The sequence below is a fragment of the Ranitomeya variabilis genome, chromosome 1 (genome assembly GCF_051348905.1).
Source record: "Ranitomeya variabilis isolate aRanVar5 chromosome 1, aRanVar5.hap1, whole genome shotgun sequence".
Taxonomy (NCBI): Eukaryota; Metazoa; Chordata; class Amphibia; order Anura; family Dendrobatidae; genus Ranitomeya; species Ranitomeya variabilis.
Window position 1 is genome coordinate 508538208 of NC_135232.1, and position 18033 is coordinate 508556240.

Consider the following 18033-nt stretch of genomic DNA (forward strand, 5'->3'; position numbering starts at 1 on the left):
TCAACTTGTCCCACAAAAAACAAGACCTCATATGACTCTGTGGACCAAAATATGGAAAAATGATAGCTCTCAAAATGTGGAGATGCAAAAACTATTTTTTGCAATAAAAAGCATCTTTTAGTGTGTGACAGCTGCCAATCAAAAAATCCCACTATAAAAGTAAATCAAACTCCCCTTCATCACCCCTTAGTTAGGGAAAAATAATAAAATGAAAAAATATATATATTTATTTCCATTTTCCCATTAGGGTTAGTGTTAGGGTTGGGGCTAAAGTTAGGGTTAGGGTTGGGGCTACAGTTAGGGCTAGGGTTGGGGCTAAATTTAGGGTTAGGGCTACAGTTAGGGTTGGGGCTAAAGTTAGGGTTGGGGCTAAAGTTAGGGTTAGGGTTGGGGCTAAAGTTAGGGTTAGGGATGGGGCTAAAGTTAGGGTTGGGGGCTAAAGGTAAGGTTAGGGTTGGGGCTAAAGTTAGGGTTAGGGTTGGGGCTAAAGTTAGGGTTGGGGCTAAAGTTAATGTTAGGGTTGGGGCTAAAGTTAGGGTTAGGGTTGGGTCTAAAGTTAGGGTTAGGGCTAAAGTTAGGGATAGGGTTGGGGCTAAAGTTAGGGTTAAGTTTGGGGCTAAAGTTAGGGTTTGGATTACATTTATGGTTGGAATTAGGGTTGGCGTTAGGATTAGGGGCGTGATTAAGATTATGGTTGGGATTAGGGTTAGGGGTGTGTTGGAGTTAGGGGTGTGGTTAGGGTTGGGATTAGGGTTAGGGGTGTGTTGAGGTTAGGGGTGTGTTGGGGTTAGGGATGTGGTTGGGATTAGGGGCATGTTCTGGTTAGGGGTGTGGTTAGGGTTATGGTTAGGGTTGGGATTAGGGTTAGGGGTGTGTTTGGGTTAGGGTTTCAGTTAGAATTGGGGGGTTTCCACTGTTTAGGCATATCAGGGGCTCTCCAAAGGGGACATGGCGTCCGATCTCAATTCCAGCCAATTCTGCATTGAAAAAGTAAAACAGTGCTCCTTCCCTTCCGAGCTCTCCCGTGTGCCCAAACGGTGGTTCCCCCCACATATGGGGTATCAGCGTACTCAGGGCAAATTGGACAACAACTTTCGTGGTCCAATTTCTCCTGTTACCCTTGGAAAAATACAAAAATGGGGACTAAAATATAATTTTTGTGAAAAAAAAAGAATTTTTATTTTCACGGCTCTGCGTTATAAACTGAAGTGAAACACTTGGAGGTTTAAAGTTCTCACAACACATCTAGATAAGTTCCTTAGGGGGGTCTTCTTTCCAAAATGGTGTCACTTGTGGGGGGTTTCAATGTTTAGGCACATCAGGGGCTCTCAAAACGCGACATGGTGTCTTAGCTCAATTCCAGACAATTTTGCATTGAAAAGTCAAACGGCGCTCCTTCCCTTCCGAGCTCTGCCATGCGCCCAAACACTGGTTTACCCCCACATATGTGGTACTAGTGTACTCAGGAAAAATTGCACAACACCTTTTGGGGTCCAATTTCTTCTGTTACCCTTAGGAAAATAAAAAATTGGGGACGAAAATATCATTTTTGTGAAAAAATATGATTTCTTATTTTTACGGCTCTACATTATAAACTTCTGTGAAGCACTTGGTGGGTCAAAGTGCTCACCACACATCTAGATAAGTTCCTTAGGGGGTCTAATATCCAAAATGGTGTCACTTGTGGGGGGATTTCAATGTTTAGGCACATCACGGGCTCTCCAAACGTGACATGGCGTCCCATCTCAATTCCAGTCAATTTTGCATTGAAAAGTCAAATGGCGCTCCTTCCCTTCTGAGCTCTGTCATGCGCCAAAACAGTTGTTTACCCCTACATATGGGGTATCAGCGTACTCAGTACAAATTGTACAACAATGTTTGGGTCCAATTTCTCCTGTTACCCTTGGGAAAATAAAACAAATTGGAGCTGAAGTAAATTTTTTGTGAAAAAAGTTAAATGTTCATTTTTTCTTAAACATTCCAAAAATTCCTGTGAAACACCTGAAGGGTTAATAAACTTCTTGAATGTGGTTTTGAACACCTTGAGATATGCAGTTTTTAGAATAGTGTCACACTTGGGTATTTTCTATCATATAGACCCCTCAATGTGACTTCAAATGTGATGTGGTCCCTAAAAAAATGGTGCTGTAAAAATGAAAGATTGCTGGTCAACTTTTAACCCTTATAACTCCCTAACAAAAAAAATGTTGGTTCCAAAATTGTGCTGATGTAAAGTAGACATGTGGGAAATGTTACTTATTAAGTATTTTGTGTGACATATCTCCGTGATTTAAGGGCATAAAAACTAAAAGTTGGAAAATTGCGAAATTTTAAAAATTTTCTCCAAATTTCCATTTTTTTCACAAATAAACGCAGGTAATATCAAAGAAATTTTATGACTACCATGAAGTATGATATGTCACGAGAAAACATTGTCAGAATCATCAGGATCCGTTGAAGCTTTCCAGAGTTATAACCTCATAAAGGGACAGTGGTCAGAATTGTAAAAGTTGGCCCGGTCATTAACGTGCAAACCACCCTTGGGGGTAAACGGGTTAAAATTTTATGGAGGCGGAGTTGTGAAGAGCTATAGAGGCAGACAGACATCCTGCTGCAGGTTCATCTGAAATAAAAGTGCAGCGCCCCAGAGTCCTGGTCGTTGCAGTACTGTGGCTCCGCCACTAAGGGGAGCCATGGTGCGTCTGATGGCACTGAAGGAGTTCATCTGATCAGGTATCACAGACACCAATACATTTCACAGCCGGGCCCCCGGGGGGAGCTAAGGGTTCTATTCACTAGGCCACTCCCCACCATAGTGGGTAAACTGGGGGTCAGGCAGGAAGTTAGATCAGAAAGCTGACTGGGTTGGAACCAGGCAACACCTTGTGGCAGAGGGTGTTGTGGGGGAAGATACAGTAGGGTCTCTGTCAGGGGTGGGATCCTGACAGAGGCTTGGAAACTTGAACGAACGTAACGGGACCGTGCCTGCTCCGGGTAGCGGCGGTGCCCAAGGAAGGATTAGAAGCGAGATAGATTGTGCTGAGTGAGAAACGAGATCACTCAAAGGAGAAATACCAGTAGGAGTCGTGCTGTAAGACCGAAGCAACATCCTACTGAGGCGCACTACCGGTGGCCGGAACGCCGAGGGAGTATCATAACATTCAGCTTCAAGCAATACTCCAAACAGCGGCAGGACAGTCAGTCTAAGGTGGGCTGTCTAACTTATATCACCTATGCAGTCTTGGGGGGCAACTTGTGGAGAGGGGCGACTCTAGGGTCCCGGAAGAGCTCCGAGCCTACCCGTCAAACGGGTGCCGTTCCAACCAGAACATCAGGGAGGGACGGAGGATTAGCAGAACATCATCTAATCGAGTTGTGAGGGAACTTAAGAAACAGACACAACAGTTGTGGGGGACATTCTGTAAGCACAGCAGGGAAGGACCACAACACATAGCGCTAGAAGGAAGGCACCGATTTCCACCTGTGAAGAGAACTCTGGAGGTGCCATTGGACCGGTCGGACTTGCGCAGCCTGGTGAACCGTGTTCCGGACTGAGGACCCAGAGATCTTCAGTAAAGAGGTAAAGAGACTGCAACCTGGTGTCCTCGTTATTTACTGCACCGCACCACTACAGCGTCACCACCATCATCCATATCTATTATTCACTGTACGCCCCACGGCAGGGTCACAGACTGGGGCCTAGCCACCGTGACAACCCCAGAGCAGAGACTCAGAGGCCCGGTACCGGGTACCCCTCGGCCCTGCGGCAGTGGGGGCGCTACACAAGTATCAGTTCTCCATAGTATGTTATGAGCACCAACTGTCATCTCCTATCTCAGTAATGGAAAAGTCTGCATTCACTGACTACAGATTTTACTTGTGAATTCATATCCAAAAGTATTGTTTCTCCTTGTGGAGATTGACATGCTAAGCATGCTGAGATGAGGAGACTTAGGGTCTGTGCACACGTTGCGGATTTGCCTGCGGATCCGCAGCGGATTGGCCGCTGCGGATTCACAGCAATTTTCCATCAGGTTTACATTACCATGTAAACCTATGGAAAACCAAATCCGCTGTGCCCATGGTGTTGAAAATACCGCGCGGAAATGCTGCGTTGTATTTTCCACAGCATGTCAATTCTTTGTGCAGATTCCACAGCATTTTACACCTGCTCCTCAATAGGAATCCACAGGTGTAAAACCGCAGGTGAAATCTGCACAAAAAACGCATGAAAATCCGCAGGTAATCCGCAGGTAAAACGCAGTGCGTTTTACCTGCGCATTTTTCAAAAATGGTGCGGAAAAATCCGCACACGAATCCGCAACGTGTGCACATAGCCTAAAAGCCGCAAAGCTCCTCTGGGAAGTATGCGAATTATGCAAATTGTCTCTTCAGAGAGTAAGAGAACTAGAACTCTAGTGCAACTTATTGGAAGGTAGCAATCCTACAAGTCAATGTCGACCCTTTAACGAGGCTTGTCACATGACTTAGGATCAGGGCCAGACTGGCCATCGGGCACTTCTGGCAAATGCCAGGAGTGGGCCGCTGCTGCTATCAGCGGTGCCAGGGCCGACTACTCCCGCCAGCGCAGACTCACCCCCCGATCGCCCACCCCACATTCAACTATACCAGCGTCTATGATGCCGGTACAGTTGAATGCAATGATGGAGGAGAGAGCATCCACTGTTGCTCCCTCTCCCATCATTCCCCACTCTGCCTCGCTCTGACACTGCGGGTGCGTGATTACATCATATCATCGCGCACCTGCTGTGTGGCCGGGCAGACTGCAGCTGCTGAGACCTGAACCGGGGAGCAGAGTGGGGCATGAGGAGAGGTGAGGAGAGTGGGTTTTTTTTGTTTAATATATCAATGAGTGATAACTGGATTGTGGGGCAATTTGGGGGGCTGTATTACATTCTATGGGGGTTGTGCTGTGTTACATTCTATGGGGGGCTTTATTACCTTCTATGGGGGCTGGCTGCATTACATTCTATGGGGGCTGTGCTGTATTACATTCTATGGGGGCTGGCTGCATTACATTCTATGGGGGCTGGCGGCATTACATTCTATGGGGAGCTGCATTATACTATATGAGGAGGGCTGCATTGTATTCTATGGAGGAGCTACATTATATTCTATGGGGGGGCTGCATTATATTCTCTGGGGGTTACGTTATACTCAGGGGGCTACAATATATTCTGTGTGGTGGCTGCATTATACTCTGGAGTGGCATCATTATACTATATGTGGGCTGCATTATACTATGGGTAATACATTGTACTATATGAAGAACTATGGGGTGCATTATACTATGGGAAGTGAATTGTACTACATGTATGACAATGGCGATGCATTATACTATATGGAGCACTATAAGGAGTGTATTATACTATCTGGTACTATTTGGAGGACTGTGGCAGTACATTATACTATATGGAGGACTGAGGAGTGTATTATACTATATGGAGGACTGAGCAGTGTATTTTAATATATGGAGGACTATGAGGAGTGTATTATACTACACTGTGTTCCAAATTATTATGCAAATAATATTTCCTCATATTTTCTCTAAATTACCTACCTGAATTGCAGTCATTGTTATTTTCCAGTCATCTACTATTCTAGTATAATTGCAATGTTTTGGAACAAACTGCCTATGAAAACAGTATCTTTTAAAAAAAAATAAACACTCAAAATGCATGTTCCAAATTATTATGCACAGCAGAGTTTTCAACCTTTTTTATTTTATTTTGAAGAAAAAAATGGTCAATTGTGAAGTTATAAGCATAATCAGCTGATTACAAAATGAAATCAAACAGTTTTCAACTTTATTCTAGGTGGTGTTACATTTGCACATAGGACCCCTTGTTCGAAAGAAGCTTCTGATCTCTCTCGTCCATTGAATTTGTCAGTTTTTAGATGGTTTCTGCTTCAATTGTTTTGCATGTGGACAGAATCCCCTCCCAGAGCTGTTGCTTAGATGTGAACTGCCTCCCGCCATCATAGACACTCCTTTTGATGATGCTCCAGAGGTTCTCAATGGGGTTGAGGTCAGGGGAAGATGGTGGCCACACCATAAGTTTGTCCTCTTTTATGCCCATAGCAGCCAGAGATGCAGATGTGTTTTTTGCAGCATGAGATGGTGCATTATTATGCATGAAAATGATCTTGCTGCGGAAAGCACTGTTCTTCCTCTTGAACCATGGCAGGAAGTGTTTTTAGAAACTCCACATAGATTATGGAGTTCATCTTTACCCCTTCAGGGATCATAAAGGGGCCGACAATCTCTCTCCCCATGATTCCAGCCCAAAACATTACTCCACCTCCTCCTTGTTGGCGCCTTAGCCGTGTTTTCATGGGGTGTCCATCAACCAGCCATCCTCCACTCCATCCATCTGGACCATCGAGCGTTGCACGGCACTCATCGGTAAACAAAACAGTTTGGAAGTCAGTCTTCATGTATAGTTTGGCCCACTGGAGCTGTTTCTGCTTGTGTGCAGTGGATAGAGGTGGACGACAGGATGGCTTATGCACCTCTGAAGGACCCTGCATCTTGTTGTTCTGGGGACGTTGGAGGCTGGGGACGTTGGAGGCACCAGCAGCTTCAAAAACGTGTCTGCTGCTATGACAAGGCATTTCTGCAGCTGCTATTTTAACCTTATGCAATTGCCTGTTGGAAAGGGTCCTCAATTTTTCCTTATCAGCATGCACACGTGTGTGCTGGGAATCAGCTACATACTTCTTGATTGTGCGATGATCACGATGAAGTGTCTTGGCAATGTTGATTGTAGTCATGCTTTGACCTAAATACTCCACAATTTGTTGCTTCTCAGCAGCCGACACATCCTTTTTCTTTCCCATTTTGGCCAAAAATGTAGGCTACTTAATAATGTGGAACAGCCTTCCTAAGTAGTCTTGCCTTTATTTGGACACACCTGCCAAACTAATTTGCACAGGTATCTGCAATTGCTTTCAGTGATATAAAGAGCCCTGACACACATCACCATCAATGAGTTTAAATGACAAACAAAAAAATTCTAACCTTATCACTCCTAAACTCTTTGTGCATAATAATTTGGAACACAGTGTATATGGAGGACTGAGGAGTATTATACTATATGGAGGACTGAGGAGTGTATTATACTATATGGAGAACTGAGGTGCACATTATAATATATGGAGGACTATGGGGTGTATTATACTAAACAAGCAAAATGCTGCCTATTCATCGAGTGATTGGATTGTTTATGTGGGAACAGAAATCCTTGTTCTCAGCAGCACATCGCCGGTGTAAACTGCAGATGTGCTGCTGATGACATGATACTGTATGGGGACAGATTGATCTAATTGTGATTGTTCTGTTCCCTTCATTCTTTCTCAGTTGGTGTAAAGAGGCCGGGAAACAAGCGAACGACTTCAGAATTGTCGATCACACTCGTTTAGCGGCCTGAGATCAGCAGATCTAAATACAGCAGAAATGTTTCGCAGGGAGATGAGGCAAGGATGATGACAGTTGTAGTTAGCACCCGGCGCCTGGGAATAGCGCTAACTCTACTGCTTTTCCCAGTCGTCAGAGCATTTAATTCTGATATGTGCAATGATTTTTAGGGTTGATGTCAGCTGCGTAATGTCAGCTGCTATCAATCCCTGGCGTAAGTAATGGAGAGGTGTCTATTAGACACCCCCACTACTAGCCCAGACCTGGCGAGACCCAGCGACTCTGAAGAGCAGTGATGGTAGTAACGGTAACGCTCTTCACAGTCGCTGAGCTCAACGCAAGACCCGGAATATCTGAAGAGCGGTGACGTTACTGATGTCACCGCTCTTCAGAGTCACCGGGTCTCGTGCTGCGCAGCGGAACCAACAGTGGCTGTAGGCAAAGTATATGGAGCATCAGACTGAGGTTCCACAGCCTTTGGTCATCTCATCCCTTCATTATCTACGAGATCCAGTTATGTAGGTAAAGTAGCGGCTTATCTTGGTACTGCAACTAAAAGCAATAAATAGGACTGAGCTGTAATGCTGGATACAGCTGTGATTATATGTTATATAGTCGTGTTACACTCCCCTCACTTCTTGTAACCTACAAGTGTACAAAGATATTATACAGTCACCATGTGACAAGTGGGCCTGTGTAACTTCAAATGCCAGGGCTGAATTTTAGTCCCAGTCCCGCCCTGCTTAGGATAATAGCCAAACCAGAATCTCAATTTGCAGACACTGTGTTTCGGGGTACTGCCCCTCATCAGTGCAAAGTGGAGATCTGGTTTGGCTGTGTGAGAGGCGTCTGACTTGTGAATTAAGAATTTTGAAAATGACTGATCAGACGAGGAGGATAAAGAAGCAGATTTCTCTAATATATTACAAAGTTTCTTATATTCACGTGTTCTATTGACTTATGAAGAAAAAAAATTAGATGACGGTTACTCTTTAACTCTATGGAATCACTTTTCGCCTATTAATAGTTTGCTATTGTGGAATACCAACGGTGCTGCATAACCAGAAGACCTGATCATAACTGGTTTTACTAGCCTCATACAAAGCCTATAAGCAATAATCTATATACTGTATGTGTGCAGAAAACAGAAGAAGGTTTCCCGGCTCCCTGAAGACTCATTTAAACTGTCCCTAAGAGAAAACATTAGTTGTTATAGAGATGGGATATTGTGTGACATTACACGTCTCACTCACCTATGAACAAAGGCTGATCCTTTTAGCAGTACCTTCAGAGGGCAAAGCTTACGCCAAGGAATAAGTCACTTTCCACAAGTTTGATTTTCATGCAGTTTTGAGCTATAGAGAGTCCGTCATCCATCAAAGTTATAGACACGGATCAGTCGGACCTGGAAAAACTTTTCTCCCACATCTGAATGCATTATCCTCCAACACTATACAGTTGCAAGAGAGAACAGATCTATAAGGTAACTAAATAGCTCTCACGTTCCTATCTTGTTAATTTTTCATGTAGTTAGAATAGAATGAATGACAAGAACGTTATTATGCAGAGGATTTATATTTGGAATTGCTTAAAATGATTTTTTTTAATGGAAATAAAAGGAACATGTGGTAACCTTATACTGGTATTTGTAATCTATGTATGTTAGTAGTTTGGGGTTGCAGTGAGAACAATGAATTATAGTAGTAGTTCTCACTACTAGTATAGTAGTAGTAGTATAAGCCGCATTCAATAAAATCTAGCAATCCCCAGACAATCATTACAGCCAGGTCCATTTTTGAAAGCTTTGTAGTCTTGAGCAAAGAGGCTGATTGCACCACTATTAAGTTAATGTGTTTATGCACCACTGGTCATCACAAATGCTAATCTGTATAGAACAACATGGATCAGATAGTACGCAAAGATCAAGAAATTCCTGAACACTATGATCATATATTAGCACCACATAGTGATTGGGTCATACCACCACAGGCACACTGAATTTCACCACTGTGCAATACCAGGGTAATATCCCTATCCAGAAACTAATACCCACATGCAGCTCCTGAAAAAAATGACCATGGTTTGGATTCTGTCACGCCTCTTATAATGGGAGCTTATGAGTGACCGTTGCCTCCTTGAGAAAGCTACTGGCGAAACGTACGTTGGAGTCTTGGCTTTTGGGGTCCTGATTTATGTATCGTTCTCCCTCCTATGGTATGTGTTTTATTTATTATATGCAGTGCATTTATTTAAAATATTTATGAAGCCACTTGCTTTTATAAATGTACTGTATATAATCTCATTGAGTACTATAAGCTCATCTGCTATATCCTACATACACAGACAAATTTTACAGAGTTACATAGGTTACATAGTTGCATATGTTTAAAAAAGACCCAGCTGTCCCTGTCCTTGAGCCAGACTGGAACAGCCAGAGGGTCGGATGTGGCCCGCAGGTCGCAATTTGCCCAGCCTTGATTTATACAATATCCCCCTTTTCACTGATATGCTTGTCATGAACTTTCTTTGGTGTATTGCCCCCATAATTTTAACCCCTTTCTGCCATCGGATGGAATAGTACATCCGATGGCAAAACCCCCGCTTTGAAGTGGGCTCCGGCGGTGAGCCCGCATCAAAGCCACGACATGTCAGCTGTTTTAAACAGCTGACATGTGCCCGCAATAGGCATGAGTGGAATCCTGATCCAACTGCGCCTATTAACTAGTTAAATGCCGCTGTCAAACTCTGACAGCTGCATTTTACAAGTGCTTCCGGCCATCCTGATAGAAATGCTCGCACGGGTGACCCCATGATTGGGGGTCATCGGTGAGTCGACATGACAACCAGAGGTCTCCTTGATGCCAGATTGCTATGAGCGCCACCCTGTGGTCAGCGCTAATAGCAATGCTGTAGTTCTACTACATAGGGATGATCTGAGCATCGCCTCTATGTAGCAGAGGCGACTGAGTTGTAGCAGCTTCTAGCCTCCCATGGAGGCTACCAAAATTTAAAAAAAATGTTTTTAAAAATATGAAAAAAATACAAAATATATAAATCACCCCCTTTCGCCCCACTCAAAATAAAACAATAAAAAAATCAAACCTGCACATATTTGGTATCGCCATGTTCAGAATCACCTGATGTTTCAATAACAAAAGGATTAACGTGATCGCTTAAACAGCATAGCAAGAAAATAAAGTCAAAAAGCCAGAATTACGATTTTTGGTCGCAGCGACATTGCATTGAAATGCAATAACAGGCGATCAAAAGATCGTATCTGCACAAAAATGGTATAATTAAAAACATCAGATAGGCACGCAAAAAATAAGCCCTCACCCAACCACAGATCATGAAAAATGGAGATGCGGGTAACAGAAAATTGCGCGATTATTTTTTTGTTTAGCCAAGTTTGGAATTTTTTTCACCACTTAGATAAAAAAGAACCTAGACAAGTTTGGTGTCTATGAACTCGTAATGTCCAGGAAAATCATAATGGCAGGTCAGATTTAGCATTTAGTGAACCTAACAAAAAAGCCAAACAAAAAACAGGTGTGGGATTGCACTTTTTTTTGCAATTTCACCGCACTTGGAATTTTTTTCCTTTTTCTAGTACACAACATGGTAAAACCAATGGTGTCATTCAAAAATACAACTCGTCTCACAAAAAATAAGCCCCCATATGGCCATATTGACAGAAAAATATAAAAGTTATGGCTCTGGGAAGGAGGGGAGCGAAAAACAAAAACACAAAACCGAAAAAAGCTCCGGGAGTTAATATATACCTTTTTATCTTTATGTACTATAATAAAATTATATATTTTTAATATATATTTTTAATATATATATATATATATTTTTTTTGTGGGTTTTCACCCATTTATGGCATATTTCATTTTGTTGTATACCTTCTAGTCCTAGTCTTGTTGTTTTCATTATATACATAAATTGACAATGTAGTTAGTATTAGGCTACCGTCACACTATTTGGTCAGTATTTTACCTCAGTGTGTGTAAGCCAAAACCAGGAGTGGGTGATAAATACAGAAGTGGTGCATATGTTTCTATTATACTTTTCCTCTGATTGTCCCACTCCTGGTTTTGTCTTACAAATACTGATGTAAAATACTGACCAAATACTGCTAGTGTGACGGCAGCCTAAGACTGTGATTGTCTACACAGGTTGGTAAATGGCTCCTTAAGTTATTTTTTTTAATTTTTGTGACAGATGGGGCTTAATTTACACTTTATAAATAAAGCAACATTATGTTTCAAGTGAATTATCACGGAAATAAAGTTAGCTACCGTGTTCCCGGATATTAGTTATATATGTAATACCATTTAATTACTGTCATTACTTCTGCAGAAATATGGATTTAAAGAACTCAAAGGACATCCTCCAAGGGAAAGCACAAATTCTGCCCATAGACTCATCCAAGATAGTACGAATATTCATAAGCTCTACTTTTGCAGGTAGTATCACTTAGTGTGCAGGGAAAGTAAAAATCATAAAGTTTTCAAATATGGTTGTACAAACTCCTTCGAACACTAACAATAATCTATAATGTTATATTGTACTTTTCACATCTGTTTTGCTCTCTGTTGGTGTTGTTTTACAATCATATTCTTGTCAAGAAAAGAGACCTGATGAAAATTCATTATAAGAAATGTGATCTGTGAGGAATGGATTCCTGTCAATGACATTGATGTCACTTATCAATATTAGAAATTAGAAAAGGAAATGATTGTAAATTTCAAAATTAAATTTGAACCCAGGACTGCAAGGCTGCAATGTTAACCACTGAGCCACCGCTTGTCTCCTACTTTTCTTATAAGGCTGGCCACCTAAGAAAATATAATCTTTCATTTTTAAAATCCTTAGTTTCACAGACATGAAAGCAATTATTTCAGTGATCTTTATAAAATGTCAATTAGGGCTCATTTAGACGAACATATTATATAGAGGTGTGATGTCTGTGTGTGCACACCGAGAGCACACGCACCCATTATACCCCAAGTGCCAGTGCACAAGTGTACATGGCCTATTTTCCACATAAATCAACGGTCTGCTTGAAAAACAATCACAGTATCTACTACAGACCAGACTACAGCATGTTAAAAGCAGGCATCTCCTGCACTTATCTGCTTATGTGGAGGAGCACACAGAGCTGAACACGGAACCAGTTACATTCTTAATTTGTGGAATACTGGCTTAAGTTGTAATATGGCTGTTTTAACCCAGCCTTCACAGTTACAGCATGTAGAGCACCTGTCACTTGCTCAAAACATGTGAGTTACATACTGTGTAACATTCCCTGAGCTTCCCTGATTCTGTTGCTATTTTCCATTTTGCGCTGCATCTCTACGTTGCTGAGATATTCACATTTGTTGCTTTTGGAGCTCAATATGTGAAATCTCTGCTTGTAGTGCAGCTGGGAATTTCTTCAGAGTATTCTCTAGGGGCGTGAGCTTCACTGCTCTCTCTTAGATGCTGGCAATCACACCTCAGCATTCTAGCAGCTTCAGAGTCTTCGCAGGAAGCTTGCACTTTCAACCTTCCCTCCCAGACACTCCAATACTTTGTAGCATTTGAGACAGCGAGATCAGTTGCATAGCTGTGATTGGAACTGTCTTGGAGGAAGTGGTAAAAGCTCACGTCCATAGAGCAGACTCTGAATAAACTCCCAGTTGAACTGCAAGCAGAGATTTCACATATTGCACTCCAAAATCAACAAATGTGTATATCTCTGCAATGGAGCAATGCAGCACAAAATAGAAAAAAGAGTCAGAATTAGGGGAGCTCAGTGAAGTGACATGCCCACCAGGGCCGTGGGATACTCGGAACCGGGTTGGACAGCTCTTTGGGGAAGTCATGGGGCCGTGACCCAACACCGTGGCCCTGGCTGTGCCATAAAATGGGGAATATGTATATGGGATTTAACGTGACAGCACCTGTGGTGTTCAGCAATGGATGGCTGACGCTGCTAAAGGAGACCGCTGGGGCTGATGGTAATGCACCTGGGATGGTTCTGCTCCCCACAGGTGGAGCGGGGCCCCAGGGCTACCGGTTCCATTTATGTCAGGCTTCGTGTACCTTGTGGTGCAGGACTCAGGGCGCAAGAGATCACTGAATGACACAAGGGCTGTAGTTTTCTTTTCCTTTACTTGATGGTTGATAGTACAGACCGGGGTACTGGTAACAGATCATAATGGAGAGCTGGGCAGCCTGGAAGCAGTTTTTGGATACACCTGGCCAGGTAGGTATGGAGGTCTTCCTTCTGCGCTGTCCTCCATTTTTCCTTGCTGCCTAACAGCTCACCCTCCTGCTGCTAACTGTCTCTCTCTGTTTTTAAAAACTAACCGTTGCCCGCATGGCAGGCAGCTCGAGCCTATCACAGGTGCCGTTCTTTTGTGTCAGCTCCAGGCTCTGATATGCTGCTGTGCCGCCAGGTATTCAATTGGGCCAGGAGACCTGCAGTCCCCTGCCCTCTGGATTTAGCTGCTGGGACTTCAGTACCCACGCAACCATGGACTCCAGTATCCAGTTCCTAGCGTTCAGCTCTGGTGCGAGTTTAATCACAGCTCCACTCCCCAGGTTCTGCTTGACTTCTCTCCTACTGACACCTGGTAAGGGGACCCCTCCTTGCTTCCAGGCATGACATTACTCCCTGTGAGGGAGGCAATGACACTGTGGCAACCGGACTCATGGGGTGCCACAGATGTTTGTAAGGTATTTAACTACTTTTTTTTATGGCAAATGAAAGGTTATCTTTAAAATATCAATAAAATTCTAAGAGGCAATATAGAGATGGTTACTGAATTTGCACTTTTGCAACAGCAAACCACTTGAGGGCAGATCTCAAGGACCAAGGGAATGAGCTGTTTTGTTAACATGCAGCTCCCTCTTATGTGTTATACCCTCACTCTGATTTAAACTGAATTTAAACCATGTAGGTGCATACAGTTAAAGTGAAGCACACTCCGGGGATAATTGGTAGAAAAACATTAGTTTTTTAAATTCTTGTGATCTTGTTCCTTTAGATTTATTATATATAGTAAGTGATATATCACAGTGTATTTAATTTTTTCATTGTTATGTATGTCTTTGAGATATGGCAGAAGAACGGGATGCTCTGCTAGAGATGGCTTATCCTGAAATACAAGCTTTCTGCCAGAAACATGGATTAACATTTGAGGTAATGTGTTTAATTATATAAATACAGGGTGGCCCATGGAAAAGTAGTCTGCTGAATTTCATGCACAAATTCGGCCTTCTTGACTGATGGCTTCTTCTTGTTTGCCAGAGCTGGTTTGATGCCATTTCCGAACCAGACTGTGAATACAATATTTAGCTGGTGATTTTGCTCCTGGGTATTTGTCACCTGAAGGCCTCTTAGTGTCCTTAATTAAAAAGCTTTGCACATAGCCTTCCACAATCACAATTTGATATTTCAAGAAGAACACTGTCTTTCGGACACAATGTGTATAGAAGGACAGAACGCATGAGAAACGCAGCAAAAAATGCAAGAAAAAAACAAGGAAAATGTGCTTTTTTCTGAAGCTTCTTTCCTGCCAAGAGATCAGATTTTGCTGCAGAAAAAAAAATGCTGAAAAAACACCTAGTGTGAACTTAGCCTTAAGGTTATATTCTCTGGTTCACTCTCGGGCTATCTGTTCTTGCTTTGCTTTTTTGAATTCCTGTTGTCTGGCCATTCTTTCATCTTGTTTGGATTTTAACTGCCCTCCTGTTCTGAATTGGCTATCTTGATTTCTCTCACCTTTGATTAGCTCCTCTGCCAAAATTAGCCTTTTTGAGCCTGACAGAAGTAGACAAACTATAAATGCTCATATAATAGTGACATTTGATAGCTACAAAATTCCTATACATAATTTTCCCACATGGTGCCCACATGATAGTATCATGGCATCCAATTAATAGTGTCATATAGTATAATTACCCACTAGCTATCTTTCCTGAACCCTTCATAATTTCTTTATCTTTCATTCATCATCCAAATTTCGTGTTTAGGGTTATAATTTGTAATTCAAACATTTCTGGTTATGTACCTGCAGAAGAAAACTTGTGAATGGCAGCTGAAAATAAATCTAAATACAGCATTTAATTAAAGGGAACCTGTCACCCCCAAAATCGAAGATGAGCTAAGCCCACCAGCATCAGGGGCTTATCTACAGCATTCTGGAATGCTGTAGATAAGCCCCGATGTATCCTGAAAAATGAGAAAAAGAGGTTAGATTACACTCACCTGGGTGGGCGGTCCGATCCGATGGGCTTCTCGGTCCTGCCCAGGGCCTCCCATCTTCTTACAATGACGTCCTCTACTTGTATTCACGCTGCGGCTCTGGCGCAGGCGTACTTTGCAAAGGCCTTTCTGACCTTTCCCGGCCCCTGCACACTGCAGTACTTTGCTCTGCCCTCAACAGGGCAGACAAAATACACCTGCACCAGAGCCGCAGTGTGAATACAAGGCGAGGACGTCATCGTAAGAAGATGGGAGGCCCCGGACCAGAACGCGATGACCATCGGACCGGACCAAAGCGGGACCGCCCCTGGGTGAGTATAATCTAACCTCTTTTTCCCATCTTTCAGGATACATCGGGGGCTTATCTACAGCATTCCAGAATGCTGTGGATAAGCCCCTGATGCTGATGGGCTTAGCTCTTCTTCAATTTTGGGGGTGACAGGTTCCCTTTAAAGCTCATTATAGTCTACAGTGTTACTTCATAGCTTGAAGGAATTTTGCTTCCCTCGTTTTCAATTATAATGAATATTTTATACAATATCCCTCCCTCTAGGTGGTAGACATGCGTTGGGGAGTCCGAGATTATGCCTCAGTGGACCATATGACCACAGATCTTTGTCTGAAAGAGATTGAAACCTGCCAAAGGATGTCTGTAGGACCATATTTCATTGTAAGTCATTTCCAGTTCTCTGATCTCTGCCCATTGAAGTAACAAAGCACACTCAGCGGCCTACAAAATAATAGAATGCTATTTCTGTATGCACATTTGGTGGTAAAGAGTTGGTTACTGAAGTTTAGGGCTCATTCTGCTATCCCTAAATTAGATACATTTTATCTATGGTTATCATGGATAAAACACGTATTCATTATACTTTATGTAACTGGTCACATGTCTATGTTTTGTTATCCAGAAAAGTCCCAGCAATATTTCTATTTTTGATATGTGATGGATCAAAATTAAAAATACAAGTCTATGGGCCTGTGAAATTGTAGACAGCACATGGATAGCATCAGTGTACAGTCCATGTGCTGTGCTTGATTAAAGAAGTACTCCTCCCATCAAAGTTTTTATCGTATTAATATATTGCAGTCATCATATTACAACCCCTGGCAAAAAATATGAAATCACCGGCCTTGGAGGATGTTCATTCAGTTGTTGAATTTTGTAGAAAAAAAGCAGATCACTGACATGGCACAAAACTAAAGTCATTTCAAATGGCAGCTTTCTGGCTTTAAGAAACACTGAAAGAAATCAAGAACAAAAATGTGGTAGTCAGTAATGGTTACTTTTTTTAACCAAGCATAGGGGAAAATTATGGACTCACTCAACTCTGAGGAAAAAATTATGGAATCATCCTGTAATTTTTCATGCCTAAAAATAACACATGCATCAAATTAGATCTGCTCGTAAGTCTGCATCTAAAAAGGAGTAATCACACCTTGGAGAGCTGTTGCACCAATTGGATTGACATAAATCATGGCTCCAACGCAAGAGATGTCAATTGAATCAAAGGAGAGGATTATCAAACTCTTAAAAGAGGGTAAATCATCACGCAATGTTGCAAAAGATGTTGGTTGTTCAGTCAGCTGTGTCTAAAATCTGGACCAAATACAAACAACATGGGAAGGTTGTTAAAGGCAAACATACTGGTAGATCAAGGAAGACATCAAAGCGTTAAGACTGGAAACTTAAAGCAATATGTCTCCAAAACAGGAAATGCACAACAAAACAAATGAGGAACGAATGGGTGGAAACTGGAGTCAACGTCTGTGACCGAACTGTAAGAAACCGCCTAAAGGAAATGGGATTTACATGCAGAAAAGCTAAACGAAAGCCATCATTAACACCTAAACAGAAAAAAACAAGGTTACAATGGGTTAAGGAAAAGCAATCGTGGACTGTGGATGACTGGATGAAAGTCATATTCTGTGATGAATCGCGAATCTGCAATGGGCAAGGTGATGATGCTGGAACTTTTGTTTGGTGCCATTCCAATGAGATTTATAAAGATGACTGCCTGAAGAGAACATGCAAATTTCCACAGTCATTGATGATATTGGGCTGCATGTCAGGTAAAGGCACTGGGGAGATGGCTATCATTACATCTTCAATAAATGCACAAGTTTATGTTGATATTTTGGACACTTTTCTTATCCCATCAATTGAAAGGATGTTTGGGGATGATGAAATCATTTTTCAAGATGATAATGCATATTGCTATAGAGCAAAAAGTGTGATAACATTCCTTGAAAAAAGACACATAAGGTCAATGTCATGGCCTGCAAATAGTCCAGATCTTAATCCAATTGAAAATCTTTGGTGGAAGTTGAAGTAAAG

General features: G+C 42.3%; 1 protein-coding gene across 1 annotated transcript in view; it reads left to right on the forward strand.

Moving 5' to 3' along the window:
- The first annotated feature begins 8701 nt into the window (after positions 1–8701).
- Positions 8702–18033, forward strand: part of NWD1 (NACHT and WD repeat domain containing 1) — a 148954-nt gene continuing 139622 nt past the window's right edge. Inside the window, exons 1-4 of the mRNA XM_077253121.1 lie at positions 8702–8921; positions 11801–11907; positions 14545–14630; positions 16249–16365. Of these exons, the coding sequence (XP_077109236.1) occupies positions 11805–11907; positions 14545–14630; positions 16249–16365 (306 nt within the window). The 5' untranslated portion in view covers positions 8702–8921; positions 11801–11804. The remainder of the gene's footprint in view (positions 8922–11800; positions 11908–14544; positions 14631–16248; positions 16366–18033) is intronic.